A 24,054-nucleotide genomic window follows, 5' to 3' on the forward strand; every position below is an offset into this window, starting at 1 on the left:
ATGGTTGGTGCCTGAATGTGGTTACTCAGTGAGACTTAAATAAGCAAATCTGCATGTGATTTTGCAGAAGTACTGTTGAGAGGCAGAATGTCCCCCATATTAAAAGTAGCCAGCGTAGAAATCTAATCTAATCAGGACAAGAAAGCAAAAGAAAGGCAGAGCTCATCAATTCCAGTAATGTTGAATAAATCAGCACAAAGAAGGTGGTTGTTCACATACTAGCAACAAAAGAACAAGGAACAAGAATTCCTGAAATTTTGTCTCCAATACTATTCAGTGGCAAAGGCTCCTTTCTTTTTGGTAATGGATAACCCATCTATTGATATGCTGGGCAAGTCAACAGTTCAAGCAATATTTTTTGAGCCTCTACTAGATAATAGATGTTGGGCTGCATAAAAAACAAGCCTAAAGGGATATGTCCCCTGCTCTCATGAAGGTTAATATCTAATAGGTAAAGAAAACTAAGAGAAATAGTTGCAATGAAATATGTTACATTGGAAATAGAAGCCTGCACATGGTGATATGAGAGCTTAGGGGAAGGGAACTTAATCTAACCTCAGAATATTTAGAAAATTTTGTAAAGGAGATGACTCTATGCTGAGTCCTAAAAGATAAGTAGGAATTAGCCAGGTGAACACAGTTGAGAAAGGCATGTCAGGCAGATGGAAATGTATGAGCAGACAAAACTACAGTCTGTCTCAAGAGTGGAGGTGAGTATGTCAGCCTTGAGGAAAGGAGCCATATAAATCATCCAGCCTCCTCTGCTATGATTTCATACTTGCCAAGCAATCTTATGGTTAGATTTTGGTTTCCCATGGAGGAGAGCATGTGATGACCAGAAGACATGAAAAGATTTTTGAAAATTATTGCTTTCTCTATATTAATTCATTGGCTTCTGATTCATCATTGGGCTGTAGTGGGTTAGACTAGTATAAGCTGAATCAACTAAAAATACACTGATAAAAGCACACCGATGGACCTGAAAAGCTAAAGTGAATTTTGTTCATCAACCAAATACCACCACCCTAGAGGTCATACAGTTTCAACCTATGAATGTCTCAAATCCCTTTACCTCTCTTCATCTCTACTGCTGCTACATGCTTCTAGCCATCACCGTCTCCTGCATAGGCTACTGCAATAAAAAAATCATACTGCTGTCTTAGTCCATTCCTGCAGCTATAACAAAATATCTGAGACTGGGTAATTTGTGAAAAGCAGAAATGTATTTCTCACTATTCTAGAGGCTCGGAAGTCCAAGATCAAGGCACTGGTAGGCTCGGTGTCTGGAGAGAGCTGCTCTCCTGGCTTCAAGATGGCACCTTGTTGTTGCATCCTCTGGAGGAAATGAACACGCTGTGTCCTGATGTAGCAGAGGGGAGGGAAGGACAGAAATGCCTAGTTAATTTCCTGTAGCCCTCTTGTAAGGTTACTGATCTCATTTGAGTTCTTGCCCTCATGACTTAATCACCTTCTAAAACATTGGTGATTAAGTTTCAACCTATGAATTTTGGAGGTCACATTCAGACGATAGCAAATGCTACCAGCAACTGGCATGAATACTTACAAGGTGCTGGGTAATGTGTTATATGCTTTAATGTGGTTTACCTCATTTAATCCTCTTAACTATCCTGTATGAAAGATATACATACCCCCATTTTAGAGATGAGGAAATTATTAATAAGACTTAGAAAAATTAAGTTCATCCAAGTTCACACTGCTAATAAATGGCAGAGCCAGAAATCAAACTTAGGTATGTCTAGATCCGGGGCTCTTATTTAGCTAACCTCACTGCTGGTCTCTAACATTCATTCTTGCCTTCAAGTTCATTTGCCAAAGTGATCTTTTTAATTGCAAATTTGGCTAGGTCACTCCTTCACTAGGGCTTCACGAAGTTTCCCAGTTGCTTCTAGAATAAGGTCTAAGGTCCTTGCCAGGGCCTTCTGTGGCTGGGAATGACCTGATCCTAACTTCTGCCAGTCTTTCCCTCTCTGTGTTCCTCAGCATGCTCTGATGTCTCCTTGCCTAGAGTGCCTTCCTCCCCCTTGGTACCTAATTCTTATTCCTTTGAATCTCATAACTTTCCAAGGCAGGCCTTGCCTCAACTCTCTTTACCACATCCCCACGTCTCAGACTTTTGGGTCGCCTGTTATTCCTGCTATAAATTTTTATAGCACTTTATACTTCTTAGTAGCTCCACTCTGAATTATAATAAGTTTCTATATAATAATTTGTCTATCCCTGCTAGGATATAGGCTTCAAGTAAGCAAAAACTCTATAATATTCACCGCTATACCCTTAGACATTCATAATGTGCCTAAAACATGAGCAATCAAAAAAATCTACTCATTAAATATTTATTGTATCATATTCAATATATAATAACCAACACTTATCTGGTACTTGTAATATAGCATGCACTGTCCTAGGCACTTTACATTTATTTGTTAATTAGATACCACAGCCTATTAAATAGATACTATTTTTACCCTTATTAGATGGATGTGGAAACTGAGGCACAGAGAGGTTAAGTAACTTCTCCAAGGTCAGATAACTGTTAAGTGGTGGTACTAGAATATGAACCTAGGCAGTGTAGCTCCAGAGACTAAGCTTTTAACTACTTCTCTATATTCTTAGTAAATCTTTCTTCTACATATTTAATTTGTTATAAAAATAATTGGACAGAAACTTTCCTCTATGTCCAATCAATTTCCTGTGTCATTGGTCTTTAATACAAACACAGGTAGGTAATTAAGTTCCTTGAACATCCCTTCACATTGATGGTACACGTTTTGAACTGGATGAGTGCACATTCTCATTAGTAAGTTAATGCCAATGTCACCATCTTCCTGGAGAGCAAGTTTGGGTAAGGGTGAAGATATTGAAAGAGTGGGAGGTAGACCAAAAGGAAATAATGCTATGAAGCTGGCACATAAAAGATGTAGTTTTGTCTTGTCTAAGCCTGCCTTGGTAAAAGAAAGAGACACTTAGACCATTTGTGTATAACAGGTCTCATGGATTAGCAAAAAATGATCATGGTATTAAGAATCAGAGAACTTAGGTTCCCTCTCCCTCTTTCTCTCTCTCTCTCTCTCTCTCATCATATGACTTTGAGCAAATTGTTAAACATGTCCAAGCCTCAATTTTCCCACATTCATAATGGAAAATGTATGTCATAATGATAATAATTTCTTTCTCATGGGATTTATTTTTCAAGGAAAAACTGAGATATGCAAGAGAACATGCTTGGTAAACTGTCAAGTTATATATACAATTGCTAGTTGTCATTATGAGTGTTTTTTTCACTTGTAGTCTTAGAGGAGTTTGCTAAAGAGATCAGCATCAAAATGACCTACTTTTCACTGTTATTTCCCTTGAGGGCAGTGAACCTCTTCTCCTATGAATCCACCCAGACTCCCAGAGTGAAATCCCTGTCATATGCAATTGCAAAATTCCATATTTATAAAGACATGTTAACAAAGTCCTGCCTAAAGAAAGACCACATAGAGCTTGCAAGCTTTGCCTTTGGAAGAATTGCATTACAGTTGTATAAGTGTTCTCCAGTTCCTGTCATTAATTCTAAGAATGTTTTATTCCAGGTTAAAGCAACAAGCTTTCTTGAAATGTTGTACTATGGGTGTGTTTCACTCAGCAAATATTCATCACAATAAACTATATAACTTTGGACATAATAACCTATGGTGAATAAAAGATATTGATAACTATAAGGAAAAAAATTATGACCAAGACCACCAAATAAATGGGCCCATAGCCCCAGCCTAATACCTTTATTTAAGGGGAGGCCAATGTCCATATGTACTTACTGCACTATGGGGAGGAACACAAGATTGAAATAAGCACGCTGACTTTGGCACCTAGAGTGTAGAGAGGAGCCCAGACATAAGGACAGGGCTTGAAGCTTATGAATAAAGCTAGAAAGAAGCTGGATGTAAAACTCAATTAATACACACTTCTCACTTGCAAGTATCAGAACAGTAGGAAAGGAAGCTGATAAGGCACCTCGCTTCATAGACTTACCATTTGGAGAATGGAAACGGGATTTCCAATAGAATCATGCAGTGCAATGGACAGCACCACATCTGAGGTATTGTGTTCATTGCTGTATTCCTGCACCCCACCCAGCAGCAGGCTCAGCACATAGTAGATGTTCAATGTACTTTGCTAAATGAAATGAATGAAAAAACAGCTTTCTTATACAATTTTCCATGTTCAAAGGGCCACTAACCTGGTACGTCACTCAGGATTTGGTGAAAGCCAAATGATCCAACACGTCAGGCCTATATTTTAGAAGTGAAAACCAACAACCTCCAACCTAAGACAAGTACCAACAAGGCAGTTTTTTGAAGTCATGCATTAGGAGGGGCATTTGAGGATTTCATGGCCAACCTGACACGTGCTCCCTTCCCTAGGGCTAGAGCAAAACTCCAAGACTTAGCTGTCAAATATGAGTCAATTATATCCTCAGGAAAGTGACCGAGGACCAGAGAGGTGGTGGGGAAGGAGGAGGAAGTTCCTGACACATGCCAGATGCTGTACCAAAGGCAGATGTCGATTAGCTTAATTCTCACAGCTAGTTTACAATATCTTCCTGTTTTACAGGGGAAGAAATGGAGGCACAGTGGGCTAATTACCTTGTCTAAGGTCATGCTGCTAGTAAATTGCACAGTCAGGGTTTATAAACAGCTGAGTCAGACTCCCACGTATTCCACTGAATTTTGAGCGTCCGGGCCTATGTCATATCAAAACTAACATTTTTATTGTTTTTCAGCTGTGTGAGACTTAAACTCTGTTGACACACATTGCTGTAGCTTAACGTAAGGAAAGGAAATGTGTTCTTAGAAATCCAGCTCTTGTTTTTTAAACCGGACTTTCCCTAGATGGGACTGTCTGTTGAAAACCTACACACAAAAAAATCAGGAAGACAGAAAAGTGAACAAATCACAAGTGTAGAAATCAGTGAATTTTCATAAAATGAATACACCCATAAAACCAGCACCCAGACCAAGAAATAGATCATTGCCAGTGCCATAGAATGCCCCTCAATTCCCTCCTGGTCACTAACTCCCAAGGTGACAACCATCTTGACTTCTAATATCATAGATTAGTTCTTCCCTCTTTGGAACTTTATGTAAATTGAACCATGCTCCTTTTTCATATACTTTTTAATATTTGGTTTCTTTTGTTCCACATTTATGTTTATGAGAGTCATCCCTATTGTTGCATGCAGCAATTGTTCCAACTGATTTAACCACTAATATAACCTTGCAAATGTCTTCTCTGGTGGGAAGAGAGTCTGATTATGCGAGGCTCATAAACAAAAGGTTACGTACAATTCTTTTCTAGGTGCTTTCTTAGGGTAGAAAATGGGGGAGACTTGACAGATATGTTCTGAGGATACAGAGCTATGTTAAAATTATATTTAGATACAATTTGTAGGAAACGTATTTTAGGTATATTGTTATGCTTTCACTTGGGAATTACGTATAATTTGGGGCAGGGCACTTACCTCTCCAAGCCTCAGTTTTCCCATCTGTATTAAGAGTGATGGAACTTAGGGTTTCAAAGTGAAATGACATGAAATATGTAAAGGGCCTCTACCTCCACTTTTCTAAGATATCAGTAGGGTAATAAGATCACACTTTCTTGCACAGATTCAAGCCCGCTTTTAGGGCACCTGAGGTCTGTTACCAGCTTGACCAGTGACTTCATAACTGCTAAAATCTGCTCCCATATTTTCTAACTACGAGCAGCTAGCTATTTGTGGCCAGGCAGAGGTTTCTAATTACCCTTTCCTGTCACCCTTCTCTGGATCTCTTTCTCTTCTCAACACTGCTCTGCTAATACATACACATTTCTACTGGATTTGCATGAAAAAGCTGGGGAAATTGGACTATGAACCTAAGTATTAGATGAACTAAAAAATTACTAAAACAGAAAAAAAGGAAAGCTCATTGACTGAAAACAAGAATGTTGCTCAGCAGTTTGTACAGTGTGTTTAGATTATACACATATGTATGTATATACACACACATGAAAGAATACGCACAAAGGGGCATGGTGGTCTCTGCTTGGGAAAAATGTGAGATTTTTATTATTTCAAATTTTTGCTGCTCCATAATTTTCTAATTTTCTACAATGCAACATCTGTAACAATACTCCATTGTAACAATAAGTGAGATATTTGCGAAATTACTTAAATGTTTGTGTGTATTCTCCTATTCCACCTTCCCTGTGAGAGTAGGCTATTTTTTTGCCCTCGTTTTAGAAATAAAGAAATTTAGTCTTAGAGGACTTAGGTAATTTCCCTGAGTTCACCCCCTGAAGAAAGTTTCAGGATGAGAAGTTACCAAGTCTTCTGAGTAAACATGGCACAACCTCCCTGCACTAAGGGCTGTGGTAGGTAGATCAGAAAAGGGAAGAGGAGACTCGAGAAATGACAACATTTAGGAAAGCAATTACACAATTTTAAATAGAAAAGACCTAAGGGTATGATGCAACTTGAAATGCAGCATTTTCAGGTATACAGGCATTTTTCAGTGCTGACCTGAATCCTCTATTTCATAGACCCAGATATCATCTTGCCAAGAATCTGGAGGGGACTATTTGCTCTAACAGTTTAACCTCTGACTTAGTTTGTGCCTAAAGGTAAATGAGATAATCATACCTCTTCTGCGTCTATCACGTAGAGATGTTGCAAGGATTAATGAATAGTGTGCTTGCAGCTCCTCTGAGAAAAGAACTATTTGATTGCCACATATTATTATCAGATTAATATTAATTACAATTGTTTCTCCATTTTCTCTTCCTGTTTCTCAGGGTCAAATGCAGTACTTACCAGATCTGCAGAAGGAAGAAAATCTTCCTTTGCCACTCTTTCTGGAGTGAAAGAGGGAAAGAAGGAAGGAAGGGTAGGGAGGTTGGTTCTCCCTGCTCCTTCCCTCTGGAAATATTTGAAAACTAGGGTCCACCGCATGGCCATACATGGTCCCATCACCTGCTCTTACTGTCTTGAGACTCGCTTCTGTGGTGTTAAGCACTATATGTGTGTATATATATATATATATATATATATTTTTTTTTTTTTTTTTAGAAGAGGCTAGTTGTCCCTGCTGGGAAGAACAGCCCCCCAGCATTGTTCTTTCTCAGGGCCATCTTATTTGAGACAGGAACAGAGCTAGACTCATGGGCATGCAACTTGTATGGTGGCATAGGGCCTCTTGCTCAGAAGGGTTCCATATTTGCTGTCTCAAAACTCTTAATAATTTTATCTTTGCACTCATGTTTGGAAGTGAAGTCTGATGGGACAATGGAGTATACACCAGTGGCCTGGAGCCTTGGCTTCTGCACTGTCCCATTGCCGGCCACCTGCCTTTCTCCCCTGAACAGGCTCTTGACCATCCTCTTGTTTGATCCCTGACACCCCAGGAATCATTTAGTCTCCTTTTTCCTATCCCTGCCATGACCACTCCCTCTCTCTATGCCCAGCAGGGCCTGGGTACAGGTACAGGGAGGGTCTGAGTTAGGCATGTGTGCCTTGCAAAGTCTCAGGTAGGGCGTGGTAGCAGTTGTCCTTGCCCTGAGCTGGCAGATAATATCATAGACAGAGGCCATGTCTTGGTGAGGGGAGCCTCTTGTCCCCCCCGATCCAGGTATTTACCAAATTCCAATACAAAGGTTGCAGAACGCTTAGCAGAGTACCTAAGTACTGAAGGGATTGTCTTCTGTGGATTGAGACACTGGGACCATGGGAAAAAGAAATGTCTGGCTCGGCTTTCCCAGGGCTCACCCCTGGCTGGGACATAGCACATGAGTCTGGCTAGCCTCATGGGGACAGGCTAGCCAAGAGCTGGTGAGCTGTGTGTGTGCCCTCAACATGGGATACGGAGCCTCCAGCCTCCTGTGGGGAGGGTCTGTGCTTACTTCTTGGTATCTCTATGGCTGAAAGAATATGATATTAAATATAACACACCAAATCATTCATTAATTGTGACAAATGTACCATAATAATGTAAGACGTTAACAACAGGGAAATCAGGATGTGGGGTATGCGGGAACTCTTTGTATGATCTTTGCAATTTTTTTGGTTAGTCTAAAAGTATTTTAAAATAAAAAGTATATTTAAGAAAACCACTGTAACAGGTTGAAAGAGAGAATGCAGAATAAAGGAAAAAGCTTCATACTTTAGTACCTTTAATAGCACTTTTCCCTGCTTTTTGAACAAGGGGCCCCTGAACTTTCATTTTGCACTGGGCCCTTCAAATTATGCATTTCCGATTCTTACTGTAAAATCCCTTCTTGAATGCAATTCTGCTGTCTCATTTTCTGTTCTCCCTCATGCTCTTCCTCACCCCTCAATGCCAGGCCTTTGGGTTTCTTTGACTGCTGTAAGTAATTATCCTAGGTATTTATCACCTACTAAGAACTGGCCACCATACCGGGCACTTTATATACTTTATTTAATCCCTTTATAACTTTATGAGATAAATATTTTTATTCTTATTCTACAGATGTATAAAATTGAGATCCAGGACCACACAGTAAGGGGTAGAAGAGAGAGTCAATATTCCTGATTCTTACTCCAAATCCAGTGCTCTTTTGACAGTGCTACAGATGTACCATTCAACCTCCAGGTGCCCAATTATTTGCAGACTGCTTGGTCAGGCAATTTGGTTTCCATTCTTCCAAGTATTTACTGAGTATCTACTAGGGACCGATCAATCACTGGATGTGGTGCTAGAGCTAGGAAGTTACAGCAGGGAGCTGCCCTGGTCATTTTCTTTGGTTGCATCCATAAGTAGCAAGTGTTTGATGCCTCCTAGCCCATTCTGACATCTGTGCTTCCTGCCTTAGTCACCATGATAAGAAGGCTATAAAATGGGACACAAAGAAAATTTTGACTGTGGATTAAGAATTTGGAAAGTGACAATCTAACTAGCGTAACTAACGTAACTTCAAAAAGTAATAATTTTTGCTTAAAAAATATTATAGTTCACCTGAAGAAAAGAGGGCAAGGGAGCAAGGTCCTATCATATCCACTGACCAGTCACCCACGTCTCATATTGTACCAACTCTAGAAGCACATGTGTGCTTGTTCTGTGTAACAGACAATGAATGAGCTGCGGTGGTAACTTCTAATTGGTGTAGCTTGGGAGAGTCCTTTTCTTTTTTTAGTACTTCTGCCGGTACATATTTTCTTTGTCAAGCTTGAGTAGAAATCAGATCCCTTTTTTCCGCTTCATGAAGGGGAAATTTGATATATCATCTTACTGTCTTTCTGCATGTCAGCTGATTCAAAAAGCTCTGAACAGACTGCTTACTCCCCAGCATCCTGGTGGAGGTCTGATCTTAGTTACAGAGAACCACAGGTTGTGTTGTGGAAGACAGTAAGGTGCAAAGCTCGAGTAGTTGAGAAGCAGTTGGACTTTTTCTTCTATTAGAGGCAAAGAATGAGGATGGGATGAATCTGTCTCTTCAGAAAAAACTTCCTTGGAAAAAGTGCTCTTCTGGGAGGAAACAGAGGAAGCAAGAGGGTGTTTTGGATGCACTAGAGAGAAAGTGAGGAGAATGTCCGTGTTTAGGCAGCATTGCAAAATTGAAGAGGAAGAAAGAAGGGAAGGTATGTGCAAATCTGGCTTGAAATGAGTTTTATTAAAAACGCTTCAATTCTTGTCTGCACATTTTTGAGGAGTGTGAAAAAATGGAGGAAGTTACCTCCAGTGGTTTTGTGGGTTTTCAAGTATGACATACAGGATATTGAATTTAACCCCTCTTTCTCCTGAAGTGTATGAATATTTGGGGAATAAACAAAGCAACTATTCTTTGAGATGTGTATCTGTGGCCAAGTGATTCCAGTCAGTTGGAATCACATTTTCTGTTTATTCTCTTTTCTGCTTCAAGTATTTGGACACTACACACATAAAATTATTTGTATAATAAATAAAAAAACTATGTGGTCTTTCTAGAATTTTTGTATAAATGTATAAAAAGGGGGGTTCTAAATCTGACAGGAATGTTATATTAGAACTCCACACAAGATTTTTAATTTTGTTAGTGCCTATCGTGTGCCTGCACTTCAGAAATCTTGGTAGAGTTCACGGATGTTGTTCCCCTCAAAAACGGTCATGTATGTGGAAGAGTCTGCTTTTTACAAGTGTCTGTAGCATCTTTAATTCATCTAGCATTTATAAAATTAATTCAGTGTTTATTAACATAGATTTCTTAAGTGAATAACCTGAAGTATTTATTTAGACTCATAAACTTTTGAATATGGAATGGCAGATTGAGAATTTGTAAAAAGAGTTTTCATTATCTAGCAAAATGTCATCCTGAAAACAGTATTTTTTCCTATGGACTCCCAAGAAATAGATTCCTAAAATCTAGATTCTTAGAGCAACCAATCGGAGTTCCCAGCTTTAATCAAAATGAAAAATCTGCAGCGCTCACATCTGGCTCCACCTGAAAGTCCGGTTCAGAATTTCCCTGTGATCCTGGCACTCGCAGAAGGGAAGTTTTAGCTTTGTTTAGTATAACGAGAGCTGCAGGACTCCCAGCCCCATAAATGTGTTCACGTAAAACTCCAGACAGTTTCTTTTAGACTGAAGTCTTATCAGGGAGACCTTATTTTGCCTCTAATTAGAGGAAAGATTCAAGGGAGAGAAAGGCATAGCCTACGCCTGTTGCTTGTGTGGGTCAGTGTTTGCCAAAGTACAAGTTATTCCAACACGAACACATTCCCCGGAATGAATGACCGCCTCGCCTTCAAACATAATGGTCAAACAGTTATCCCCCAAATTTCAGCTGTTCCATTTAGAAGAAAAGCAAAATGAGAAAAAGCTTTCCTCATCTCTGCTCAAGACTGCCAACACTCAGAAATGACATCACGCACCCTAAAGAACCCCGAGATGACTAAGGCAGAGTGAGCCTGAGAAAACTCTTTGCTTCTGCCTTTAGTTTCAGGATATATTTATGCAGATGAGCTTCTAAGAGAGTTTCCCCGCCTTCTTCCTCAGAGGAAGTTTCTTGGTAGATCACTGACACCTCATCCAGGCGGGGGGATGAAAACTTGGCACCGGCCATCCCAGGGAGAGCACCACTGTGATTTGTTCTCCTGGTGGAGAGAGCTGGAAGGAAGGAGTCGGCGTGCAAATAATGAAGGAGCACGGGGGCACCTTCAGTAGCGCCGGGATCAGCGGTGGCAGCGGTGACTCTGCTATGGACAGCCTGCAGCCGCTCCAGCCTAACTACATGTCTGTGTGTTTGTTTGCAGAAGAGTCTTATCAAAAATTAGCAATGGAAACGCTGGAGGAATTAGACTGGTGTTTAGACCAGCTAGAGACCATACAGACCTACCGCTCTGTCAGTGAGATGGCTTCAAACAAGGTAAGAGATGACCATTTTATGCATTAAAGTGTGACCACGTAAGGAGCTCCGGCTCCTCTCACCCCTGTCTGCAGCAGAGTGTGCCGGGGAACACGACCAACCAGCAACCGTAAGAGTGTTTGTTGATCTGTCTCAGAAGATTCTCTTCTAAAGTGTCACATTTTGCTTGTGTCTTGATGCTGCAGCACAAGTTTAAAATCTTCACTGAGCTTTAATTCCCCGAAACCAAACTTCTCTCTTTTTGATGCAGTTTGGAATATGTTTAAGATGAGAGGTGTCTATAAATCTTCCAAATCGCTACACAATTGAAAATACCCTTTTTTTTTACAGTTATCAGAAAACTAAAATTTGAATGAGTCCATAGGGTGAAATGTATGACATGTGGCATTGCAATCAGTTGTTACATATTTTTTTTAAACAAGAAAATAATTTGACCTCTGCGCATCAATGGGAGAGAATGGTTTGCCTTCGACTTTGATAGATTCCTTTTGCGAAGGACATTCTGGGACTTTTCTAACATTTCTTTTGTGATACTGGAATGATCTTAGATAAAAAAGAAACAATATACTTGGTTTCCAAAAACAGAAAGTTATTTTTTTTAAGTTTGCTAATTTTCATAGTGGAATCATTTAAAATTAAGTTTCACCCATCTAGCAAAAAAAAAAAAAAAAAAATTGGTTTTATTTACAATCCCCAGACAAAACTTAGTGTTAAAGAGCTTTAATTATCTATCATTATATCATTTGTTTAATTTACACCTGGACTTAGAGTGCTAATTTATGTAGTGAGAGTTGTTGCTTTATGTTTGTATTTTTACGTTGAAGAATGTTAGATATATATAAATTTATATGTATATGTATGTATGTATACATACACATGCACTTGTTCTTTGATGGAAAGCCTTACACTGCACCCTCATAATGCACATTTTCAGAGTCTCAATCATTCTAGCCGGAGGTGTTATTTATTGTCTTATGTTTCTGGGGTTGGAAAGAGGTTTTGCTCCACATTTGCCAGCATGCCCTTTCCCGCCCTGAGGTGCGTTCTTGAGCCTATGTCCCTCCTCCATCTTCCCTGGGGTAGAAGGGTCACCTTTGGATCAAGGCTCTCTGGCTCCTGCTCAAAGGCTCTGCACAGACGAGGCAATGTGTCCTCAGGAGATCCTGAGGGAGGGGAGGTGGGACTCTTCTGACTTGGGACTCTTTGTTTATTGGTAAATAAAAGGGCAAAAGTAACTCCCTTCCTAAAATTTTCATTTAGAGTTCAAGTTAGGGGGTGGGGGGATGGGAAGAAAAGAACACATTTGAGATTTAACTGTTTACTGACTTTTCTCTGAAGCTCTCAACTGAAGGCTAAATTCAGGGATTTTTTTTAGGCTGTTCTAAAACTCACCCAACTGTTTCCCCATGAGGAGGGCTCAGCTGCACAACTTCTCCAAATCACACTGGGACTCCACGTAGAAGGACTTTCACAACAGCCTTGAGCCTACTTTGGAGCATTGGCAGATACTGTGTTTTCTGTAGTTTGTGATCATTGATATCCATGCAAGATGCAGATTCAATACTTAGAGTGTAGTTTTTCAACAGGTTTCAGCATAGAGGATGTGGAAAACTTCTAGAGTCATCAAAATAAACTAATGATAGTCACCAAGATAAAGCAGGCAACTAACTCCAGGAGGAGAAAAAGAATACTCCCTGGGAAACTACCAATTGCCATTATTTTTCATCATGAGTGGTGTTGGTACGCTGTCGTATTCTAATCCCATTTGTGTCTGGAGTGCTGAAATTAGACATCGACTGTCTTACAAATTTATTAAAAATGATTTCCTATTCAGCATAGTAGTTAATAAGGCTCTGAGACCAGGCACTCTGTAGGTTCTGGTAAAAATCCCAATCCCTCAGGTTTCCGCTCCTCCTTTATGGTGTCGTGTGCAGGAAGCAATGAAAGTTGAATAGAGCTAACCCTAACAAAAGGGCTAACCCTTAATGCTGACACAGTTAGCTTAAGTAGAAGGCGTGCAGCCTCACCCATCTTCCAGGTCTACGGTGGAAAGGTTGTCAGGCAAAGCACTTATCCAGTGAATGGATGATTCGCAACTGACAGCTAAAGTCAATTTCAATTTTTAAAAAGATCTTTTACTCAACTACCTTCTTGTAAAAGTCGTGATTATTCAGATACTTGTCTCAGGTAAATCTCAAGCATAACATAAATCATAGCATGTATAATATAATAAAGTGAGAACATTTTTGTGGCCACCAAAAAGAAAGTGATCTATACCAGTTCTTTGGGAACTGAATTATCTATCGTAAAAATAATATTCCACATTCATTTTTAAATGTTGTTGAAATTATTGGAGATTTGCATCCAATTTGCCATTTAAAAATATCATCATCCTCATCGTTAGTGTCATTACTATGTAGTCTTCTTTGTTCACATTTTGCTTGTCCTCACTACACTGAGGGGCCACGGCAGATCTCTGAGTTGCAGACCTGGAAGTGAGCGTGAAGACAGTTTATAGAGGGAGTATATTTATCAGCAGCAGCCACTACATTTTTGCAAAGACCCAGTGTTCTTGGTTCTATTTCAGCTAAGTGATCACTAAGTTTTGTTTGCAGTGTCTGACTTTGCTTAAGAATGTGCTGGGAGAGAGAGTGCTATGCTTGGGGGGGTATTTGGGAATTATGTTTGTGCAGTCTACATGCAACTGGTAGACAGTTGACTGTGTCTGGTGGAGGAAAAGCAAGGAGTCTTTCTTCTTACTTCATCTTGGTAGGGTTGTGCTTTTGTTTGTTTGTTTGTTTTCCTTAACTCTTTTCTATTTTGAAAAAAACTGAGTGATTCAAAGATTAGAACAGACTTTTTCCCAAAAGTGCTTCACAGCCCAGGGAGTTACAGAAGGAATTGTTCCTGTGACTTACAAAAACATTGTCTTCTCTTTGGCCCAACCTGATCTCTTAATGCTGGCCACAGGTCAAATGGAATTCCAGAATTTTAGAGAACAATGCAGCTAGGTAGGTTAGTATTGTAAATTATTGTCCCTCAAGAATTACCAAAAAAAAATGGGGGGGGGGGATAAGTTTAGCAGGAGTTTAACAAAGTGATGGCATTGTTTTTCAAGATGAAAAGATTGTCTAGCAAGCCTTCTGCAAGCTGCCTAAGTTCGGTTAGACGTGTTAGAGCTGTTCTGCTTAACAATAGATTCCCTTCTTAGATTTGTTCATTAATTTTTGCATTTCAATTTTCATCACCTCCTGAATTAGAAGAATTATCTTACACTCCAGCGAAATGCATCAGAGCATGAGTTCCTCAGTGGCAAAACAGTCAGATGTTTTGAAAACAGGATGCTTTGGCCCTGCATTACAAAAAGAGGAACGGAAAGAGAAACAGTATAGAAAGGAAGAAAGCAAGTCCCCCGCAGCAGGATCCCCAGCCCAACGACGGCATAAACAGTGACCTATCTTCCTGAACTCCACTGTGGCTCAGTTCCTGACCTTCTGTCACCAAAGCCAACCGACGTCATTGGAGGAGGATAGGGGGAACGGTGCAGGGGCTGTGAGGGTGACGACAATTTCCTGTCTCCTTCCTGACAGACGCAGTCAGAAAAGTACAGGGTTGCAACAACAGTGGCTGAGGAAGGACCAGCCCAGAACAATCCCAGGAGATGCAGCTGTGACTGACAGGGAAGGGGGAGCTGCTCCTTCCGCCATTGTACAGAGAAACATAGTCTCTCACCTAGAATTTGCAGGTGACAAACGTCAGAAGTAGCATTCTTACCCAGCACGTTGAATGTTTTTCAGAAGATAAACATGCTGTGGTATTCAACCAGGAGCTACGTTCAAGCAACTAGTCACTGTCTTCACTTCCCCTAAAATGCCCTCCACTGTCCTTTTCATTCTCTATGGGCTTTGCTCTGGGCCTATGTTAGATGCAGCACGAAGGTTGGACCCTCCCGGGGAAAACGGATGTTCTGTTGTTGAGAAGAGTGGCCCCATATATTAATACTTTCTTCAGAATGAGGCATCAGAGCCTAGCACTTCAGTAAATGTTTGCTAAGGAAACCCATACGATAGGAATGGGAGATAGGAGGCCTCTTTCTCTTAAGGCGCTGTGAAGTCAGCTACAGATACCATCGCAGGGAAGTGAGTCCTCCCAGCCACACAGCTTATTTTTCCAGTTCTTGGGGTGCAGCCGTACTGTAGTGCTGAACACTGAGAGCAAAAGCAACTAATCGCCTGTGCTCTTGGGTGGGAGGGAACAAAGTCTCACAGTTCCACCAGCCTGGAGCCAGTTGAGAACCAGGCTGAAAGGCACTGGAAGGTGGTTGTGAAAAGCTGATTGCCCTACCGTTGGGTGAGTCATTTTCTATTTAGCTGAATAATCAATAACTTTGGGAAGTGTTGGATTCAGCAGCACTGAAAGGAAACAGATCTTATTGGCCAACAGATTCATCTGAGAACTCTGTCAGGAAGGTGGTAAGCAGGTGACCAATCCTTGAAAGGAATTAATGCCACTTTTGCCCAGAATTCAATGATGTGATTAGAGCAGTGCCACCCTTAGCACGAGATGGATCCTTTTCCTGGACCCTGTGCTGTAGCAGAGCCTTTGCCTGGCCTTCCCCCAGCTGCCCTCCAGCCCAGGAAATGAGGAGTTGGCTGGGTCAAGGGAGCAGCTCAACTCCCCTCTCTAGACCACACTCTGCATCTGCTGGACCCCAACATTCTCTGCCCAAATGGCTTTGAACCCACCTCTCGGGCCTGCACAGACCTCTTCCCTGGACATGCTATAGAAGTGCACACCCTTAGACCTAAGGAGTAGCCAAGAGGCAGCAATCTAGGGTGTGAGGAGAGTTGTGTGGGAGAAGCTTGGGCGTGCAGGCTGTGGCAGAGGGCTCACTCACACGGGCCTGCACACAGGTCCCTGGAGATGCGAGGGCTTGGGGAAAGAGGAGGGCTGGGTGTGGTCCGGGAGCTGGGTCCCCCTGCACTTCCATCTCGGGGGAGTTCAACAATTCTAAATTCAGTCTGACCTTCCAGGCTGTTATGAAGGTATATCTGTCGAGGAAGGAGTATAGGAGATATAGCTCAATTTATAATCTTTATTTATATATTTAGACTTATGGTATGTGGTCCCACACATATTAGAGGTGACCCTGGATTAGAGGACAGAATAGAATGAAAATTAGTTCTGATAGCCATGTGGGCACTCGTGCATTTTTTTTCGTGCAACTTTTCTCTCTTTACTGCTCAGATTTATGTAAAATAAAGTATGGAGGCAGCAGAGTAAAGTGAAAAGGGCTGGGAATAAGCCATGAGTTTGAGTTCTAGCTCCGCCTTTATTTAGATGTATTATCATAGACTATTAAACATTTTGAATCTTTACATTTTCTTATCTCTAAAACTAATTAGTTGAAAAGACTGTATCCACAGTCTCCTTCAGCTCTTGCATTTATTGGTAGAATAATCATAGAGAACAAACAGACTGTTTGTACAGGTGTATGCTGTGTGTGCAGACATTGTGCTGAGCTCTTTACCTATATTCTGTCATCAATATTCACAGCAACCCTTTGAAATAGGTACTGTTATTATCCCTGTTAGACAGATGAGTAAAGCGAGGCCTAGAGAGTTGAAATAACCTGCCCAGGGTAAACAAGAGAGCCAGGATTCACACCCAGGTCGTCTGACTCACAATCAATGATCCCAGTGAGACAAATAAATATGGAGAAAAGTTTAGAGGTTTTTAATAATTCTTCTAAGGGAATTTTGGAGGGGTCAATCAGAGATCTTATTCTGGTAACTCTGGCCATCCTGGGTGGGTTCTGGTTCACAGTCCTAATCTGCAACTCCCATATTCTCAGCCTCTAGGCCAGCCATTAATTGCCCTAAACTCAGTCTTCTTGGCTGAGAAGCAGTGTCTACTAACATAGATCAGGGGAAGAATAACCACAGTTATAGAGAATGGGTGTAAAGCACTCATAAACACATAAATAAGAATATTAAACTAATCCACTGCTTATTGTGGATCAGTTTGCTAAATTCAAGATTTGTTTCTTAAAATTCTCTGACATGGCCTAAGATAAGATAGTACGGTTTTGTTTAAAGGACCTCAGCCTGCCCCCAAATTCCCTTTATGCCTGGCTTCTGAAAGAAAGAAGAAAATGGAGAGAAACCATTCTTACTTTTAAAAAATTTTTATTATCATTCAAATGATTGGGGCAATTTCATTATACATCACATCCTTTCCAATGCATGCAACATGACCATAAAACAGCTAATTAATAATTTAGTAATATATAGGGACATTTTCTGGAAGTAACTTGTAGGCTGTTTTCCTTGGACTTTGTCTTCAAATAAAGATAAAAGAGAAGATTAAGTTGTTTATTCTTGATCATTGCTTAATTACTCTTTCTATGACAAAACAGTTGCATCATCAAGAGTACAATTCAGTCTTCCAAGTTCTAGTCTTATCAAAATTTAACAAATCAAAGAGTTTGAAAGTTATTTAGTGCTTTATTTAAATATGTCTGCATTGGTTTTTACAAAACCATTTCCTTCACTGAGTTCTAATCCACTTAGCCCAATTTCTCTGCTAATTTGCCCAAGTAAGCAAATCCCTAAAAGACAAACAGGGATGAAGTGAGGGAGCATATCTTTGATTGTTGTACCTCTGAGTAGCTGATAAGAGAGCATAACAGCTCAAAATCTGGTAAATTAATCATTTTAAGGGGAGCCTCTCTCCAGAAGGGGGGAACTACTGTTTAGAGTGTCAAATATAAATCTAGAACACTAGTCTTGAATAATAGAATTATAATACATTAACAGAATAAAATTGGGTTTCCATTTGTATACTTCTTTCTTGTCTTTTTTTTTTTTTTTGACTATATGCCAGTCTGAAAGGCTCCCATGTCCTTTGCCATCATTATCTATAAAAGAAAAGCCAAGTGTGGAGCTTGCTCTTGTGCTATTCTTCTAAAACATTATATTTCTATATAAAAGTGTGCTCTGCAAGTGGGGATAGCTGAGCTATCTGGAAGCCGGGACAACTAAACCAGAAGATGGCAGGGTGAACTTAGGCCACAGTCAGTGGATCTCATACTCTCGAAGGCTCTGCGTCAATTGCTGATGTGTTTCCCTGCACATCTCCTCCCTTTAGCGTTTTCCAGGGAACTACCAGCCCCTTACGGTCTTGCCCGCTTGTACGTGATGTTTCCCTCCACTGGTGCCAAACTGTTTAGTCTCTTGGATATTTCACTGTAACTTCCTTTGTTTGATTTGCTTTAAAGTAGCCAAGTGCTTCCACAAAGAAAGGACTGTTAAGTTATTTGGAAACGAAGAAGAAAGTAAAACCCTGTTTCTTTTGTTTCTGTTTTGGGAAATGCCCGATAATCTTTTCTTCTATATGGAGATTTTAAAACTGTAAATCATGCAATTCCATTCATCAGTCACAATATTTTTCCTTTTGATAATTACTAGCAATTTAAGAATGTACCACTTTTGAAAACTAAAGCCCCAAAAGATTAAAGTGTAGTGAACTTATTAAAACAAAATTTATCTCTCTGGCTCAGTCACTTTCATCTTTTAATTTTTTTAGTTATTCAAAGTAGAGTAATTTTTAAATCGATTATTAGAATCTTTAAATGGCCACATTCCTCTCACTCTTTGCTAACAGCATAGTGCATAATATTATTACCTGTAGCAATTATAAAAATGAAATTTGAGTACAGATATCAGGAAGTAAAAGTGATTAAGCCAATTTAAAAATTTTAGATTTAGGACAAGAGGTGATGGTGTTTGATATCTGAAAAAATAGATTTGAGTAGTTATTTTGGAAATAAAACAGGCTGAAGAGAAATTGTCATTAAGTCAAAATATCTTTCCAACTCAACTATATAGGGTGAGCTAAAGCCAATCAGACAGGGCAAAGTGAAATTTGTTAACTATCTAATGTCTTTGGTCACTATCGATGGTGACATTTGGTAAATCAATTTTCTTTCTAATTGTAGTTCTACGTGGTTGCATTAATTTTAAGCCCAAAAGGGAGTCTTAAGTATTATCTATGTGAAGTCATTTTACAGATGAGAAAACTGAGGTATTGATTTTCTTGTTAAAAAAAGTGAGTATTGAATATATAATGCACTCCAAAAAACTTTGCAAAATATGAAGCACAATCTGAAAAGTAATTTGATTATGGCGTGACTTCTCCAGAGCTGTAAGATTAATTAGCGGGAGTAAGATACTAAAATACAGGTCTCATCTGTAGCAAAAGGCTGACTACATTTAAGAAAGACGTGGAGGCCGGGCGCGGTGGCTCATGCCTGTAATCCTAGCACTCTGGGAGGCCGAGGCGGGTGGATCGCTCAAGGTCAGGAGTTCGAGACCAGCCTGAGCAATGAGCGAGACCTCGTCTCTACTAAAAATAGAAAGAAATTATCTGGCCAACTAAAATATATATAGAAAAAAAAAAATTAGCCGGGCATGGTGGCGCATGCCTGTAGTCCCAGCTACTCGGGAGGCTGAGGCAGTAGGATTGCTTAAGCCCAGGCATTTGAGGTTGCTGTGAGCTAGGCTGACGCCACGGCACTCACTCTAGCCTGGGCAACAAAGCAACACTCTGTCTCAAAAAAAAAAAAAGAAAGACGTGGAGCATTCCCTCATTAGTTTGCATTGATCTCATTCTCCATTTACCTTTCTTGAGTAAAAGCTATAAAATGTCTTAATCCTTTCAAGTAAAGAGAACTAATTTAGTATAGTTGAAAATTTGGTGATCAAAATACAGAAGGAAATAGAGTGAGTTATTTTAAATGACTCTGGACTTAGTTGCTTTTCTTCACTTTTTGCTGTTTTAATTTCTGGATTTAAAAAAAATGTATATAACAACTGGACATGGTGGCTCACACCTGTAATCCCAGCACTTTGGGAGAAGAAGGCGGGAAGATTGCTTGAGGCCAGGAGTTCGAGACCAGCCTGGGCAACATAGTGAGACCCAATCTTTACAAAAAATTTAAAAATTAGCTGGGTGCAGTGACGTGCATCTGTAGTCCCAGCTACTAGGGAGGTTGAGGCAGGAGGAGTCCTTGAGCCCAGGAGTTCGAGACCAGCCTGCTCATCATAGTGAAACCTCTTCTGTACAAAAAAAAATTTTAAAAATTAGTTGGGGATGGTGGGACATACCTGTACTCCCAGCTACCCAGGAGATGGAGGATGCAGTGTGCTATGATCGCCCCACTGAACTCCAGCCTGTTCAACAAAGTAGGACCCTGTCTCAACCAAAAAATAAATAAATAAATAACAAAGATATAAAGCATCAGAGAAAGAAAGTTTCATCTTACAAAGGCAACCAGGGTTAGAATTTTCATCCTCCATTGAAATGATGCCCTATAGATAATTTATGTGCAACTTTTTCAGTCAACATAATATCCTATTTCTTCATGTGATGCATTATCATTACTCATATTTGATGGCTGCTTCATATTCAGTGTGCAAAATGTACTGTTAATAACTTACCCAATTTACGATTAATGTTTTCATTTTTTAATCATTCTAACTTTGTACCATCTCTGGTTATTTTCTTAGGTGAGATTCCCACAAATGGAATTAATGAGTTAAAGGGCTTGAACATTGTTAAGGCTCCTGATGCTTGTTTGCTTTCTCACTAATTTCTATGCCAAAGTTTAAGCAGTAAAAATCCTCTGTTGTTAATGTAACTGCCCTTAATTTCTTTCTATTTCTTCCTTTCCTCTCTCTGAAACTGAAGGTGATAAACTGGAAAGTTTTACCAACTGGTGAAAAAATAGCCAAGACTTGTATTCTCTTTGCCACTTAGCAGAACTGTTAGCTGGGAAGGATGGAATCAAGATGGTGATCTCAGTAGATATTGATCCTCTTCCTACACTCAGGAATGTTTCTGCCAAATGGCCCAAATTATGTGAATCTCTCACAACTCATATGATTTCTTGATCCTTGAGTCCTATTTCCAACATCCTAGTGGAGCTGGGTACAACGGTGTTGGCAGCTCCCTATTGAGAAACAAGATAAATGTAATTAATCCCATGTAAACATTTTAAATCAAATAAATCTCATTCACAGCATATAGACACATATTTTTATGTATTTAAGTAGCTTAAGATAAGTTTTAGTATTTGTAGACCTCTGAGTTAAGCAGATACTGCAAATATTTTGCCATAAAGTATCGATACTTAATAAACTATTAATCTAATTATTTAAAATGAATAGATGCAGGGAAAAAAAGTAAGGGAAAAAGATTCATCTTGGTATACTGTTTATTAAGGGAAATTATTATTCCCTGACTAAAAGATCCTTGACAGTCTGACTTAAGCTATTTTGGTCTCTACCATTTCTAATCATTATGTATGTTATGAAGTAGGACAAAGTAAGAGAAAATTACTTAGCATATAATGTAAGAAATAAAAAGAAGATTCCTAATTCTTGAGTGGGTAAGAAAGCTAGATGCTTTGGCTACTGAAATAAAACATAGAAAACTTGAATTACAAAGTGAGAAATTTTAAAAGGAGATTCTACTGAGAAAAGAAACCATTTAAGAGCCAGGATAAGCATTTGAATATAAGAGGAACGGACACAGATTAGACAAAAAGAGACCAAAATTTTAGTACCTCTGTTGATCAAAACAATGGACTTCCAACTTCCTCTCTACCCTTGATGTCAGAAAATCTATTGAAAATATGGCTTAAGAATGTTAGTAAGAGTTTTATTATCACTTGAGAATGAAGAAATACAGGCCTTTATCCCTCTCTTGTTATTTCACTGCCTAGAAAATTTCCTCTTGGCTCAGACGTGTCATTAGACTCTGCTCCTGGTATGCCAAACTTCGTGGCTTTCTTTTTTGAAATCCTGCCTTAGCTACTCTAACTTCCATAACATTTTCAAAGACCATCCTCATACCTAAATTATTGTTTAGTACCACTGCTAACATTTTAGCTATCTGGGATTTTATTTACGTCTGCTCTGATTGCAAGTTCTCAAGACTTCAAATCACATTTTGAATGATTTGAGACCCCACTTAGCTTACAGTATTAGGGCTAAAAAAAATTATCAAGGAGGCATAGCTCTATTTCTGTTTAATTGTAAGGAGAAAAGTGAAAAGCAAATGAAAGCTTTTGTCAGTTGGTGGTAGTTGATTGGGGGTTTATTTTATTTTAAAAAAGCTGTCTGCAATTCTCTTACTTGATTTGCTCATTGAAGAAATTTGTTGATGTGGAGACTTTTGATAGATTATCCTGCTTTTAATGAATGCTAGGATGGGTAATGACCTCACTGGGGAGCACAGCACAATACTGAAGATGGAAATTCTTTTAGCATTTTCAAAAAATTTAAATTTATAGAAAATCCTTCAATCATCCAGGGCTAATGTGATTTTCCAGTATACTTTTGCATGTCTGATTGTGAGAAGCGAGGGACCTCCGATGGGTCACTAATGATGGACTCCATCTCCCACTCTGGATCTCCTACTCATAGTCCCCAAGGGTCCATTTAACTGGCCAGATGTTGCCCATTCACCAAGCTGAAATGGCACAGCGTCCTCCCTGCCTGTAGCCCCCTCCCATTGTGAATGCACTGCTGGCTCCATTCTGTAATGAAGTCGGACGATTTAGATCTGTCTGTGTTTACTGATGCAATGGATATGTTCTTCTTGGCCAGGCCCAGTACATTATTTGTGTTCTTGACAGGGTGAGCTGCCACTGAATTTTTCCCTGCTGTATGTTAACACTCAGGATCCGATTGCACAAGGCTTATTTGCATCTTCCTTATGCATTGCATGGGAGCTTCCCTGAGAACATCTTGTCAAGATTGACTGGTATTATTTGTTAAACATTTTAAAATCACTATTATTTAATTTCAGAGAATTTGTTTTGTTTTCATGGGAATTAATGAAAAATATTTTTGTACTAATATTTTGCTTTTGTATATTTAAAGTATTAAGATAAGTTCACTAATACTGTATTATATGTCTAGCATAGTAAAATTTGCAAACTGAGAAAAGTCATACATTGCTTTTCAAGAAAGAGTCTTCAAGGCCTTTAATAAAGTCCTAAATTAGAAGAATCTTGCCCAAAATAAAAAAAAAAAAATGTGAACCCCTTTGTAGGAATAGATTATCTTTGTTTTAAATAGATTGGGTTAAAATGAGTAAAATATGGCTCATTTTCTAAAAGGTAATAAAGGAGGAGTAGATATTAGTTAGGAAGAATTCAGGAAGGATTTTTCTTTTTAAATCGCTGCTTTTCAAATCGAACTGCATGATCCAGGACTGCGTTTACCAGAACACTCTGCACCTGCCTGAGGGAACATCAGTTATGAGACAATGTAGAGATTTCTAAGGCCCATTTCTTCACTTAAAGCTCGTTGGTTCTCAAAGCATCCTGTGGTACCAGGATTTAGAGCATTAAATAGAGGGTCATTCCCTTTAAGTGTATGGCTATTTACCATTTTCGTGTTGCTAGATCCGGCATGGCCTGGTGAGGAACCGTATCTGAAGAGCCCTTCCCTGCAAACACAGTGCTTTCACCTGTGTTCTCGTAGGACACTCACTGAGAGAAATACCTTATTACATCCCCGGCTTCAGATGTCAAACTGAGATGCAAGAAAGATGTGATTTTCTCAAGCCCTTCAGCTACCAATGGCA

The 24,054-nt window shown here is 39.5% G+C and overlaps 1 protein-coding gene across 4 annotated transcripts in view; it reads left to right on the top strand.

Moving 5' to 3' along the window:
- PDE4B (phosphodiesterase 4B) overlaps positions 1 to 24,054 on the top strand; it is a 502,155-nt gene that overhangs the window by 450,686 nt on the left and 27,415 nt on the right. For all 4 annotated transcript variants that reach the window (XM_069480104.1, XM_069480107.1, XM_069480105.1 and 1 more), the window contains one exon: positions 11,285 to 11,397. In XM_069480104.1, the coding sequence (XP_069336205.1) occupies positions 11,285 to 11,397 (113 nt within the window). The remainder of the gene's footprint in view (positions 1 to 11,284; positions 11,398 to 24,054) is intronic.

Source organism: Eulemur rufifrons, chromosome 8, assembly GCF_041146395.1.
Source record: "Eulemur rufifrons isolate Redbay chromosome 8, OSU_ERuf_1, whole genome shotgun sequence".
In the NCBI taxonomy this organism is placed as follows: domain Eukaryota; kingdom Metazoa; phylum Chordata; class Mammalia; order Primates; family Lemuridae; genus Eulemur; species Eulemur rufifrons.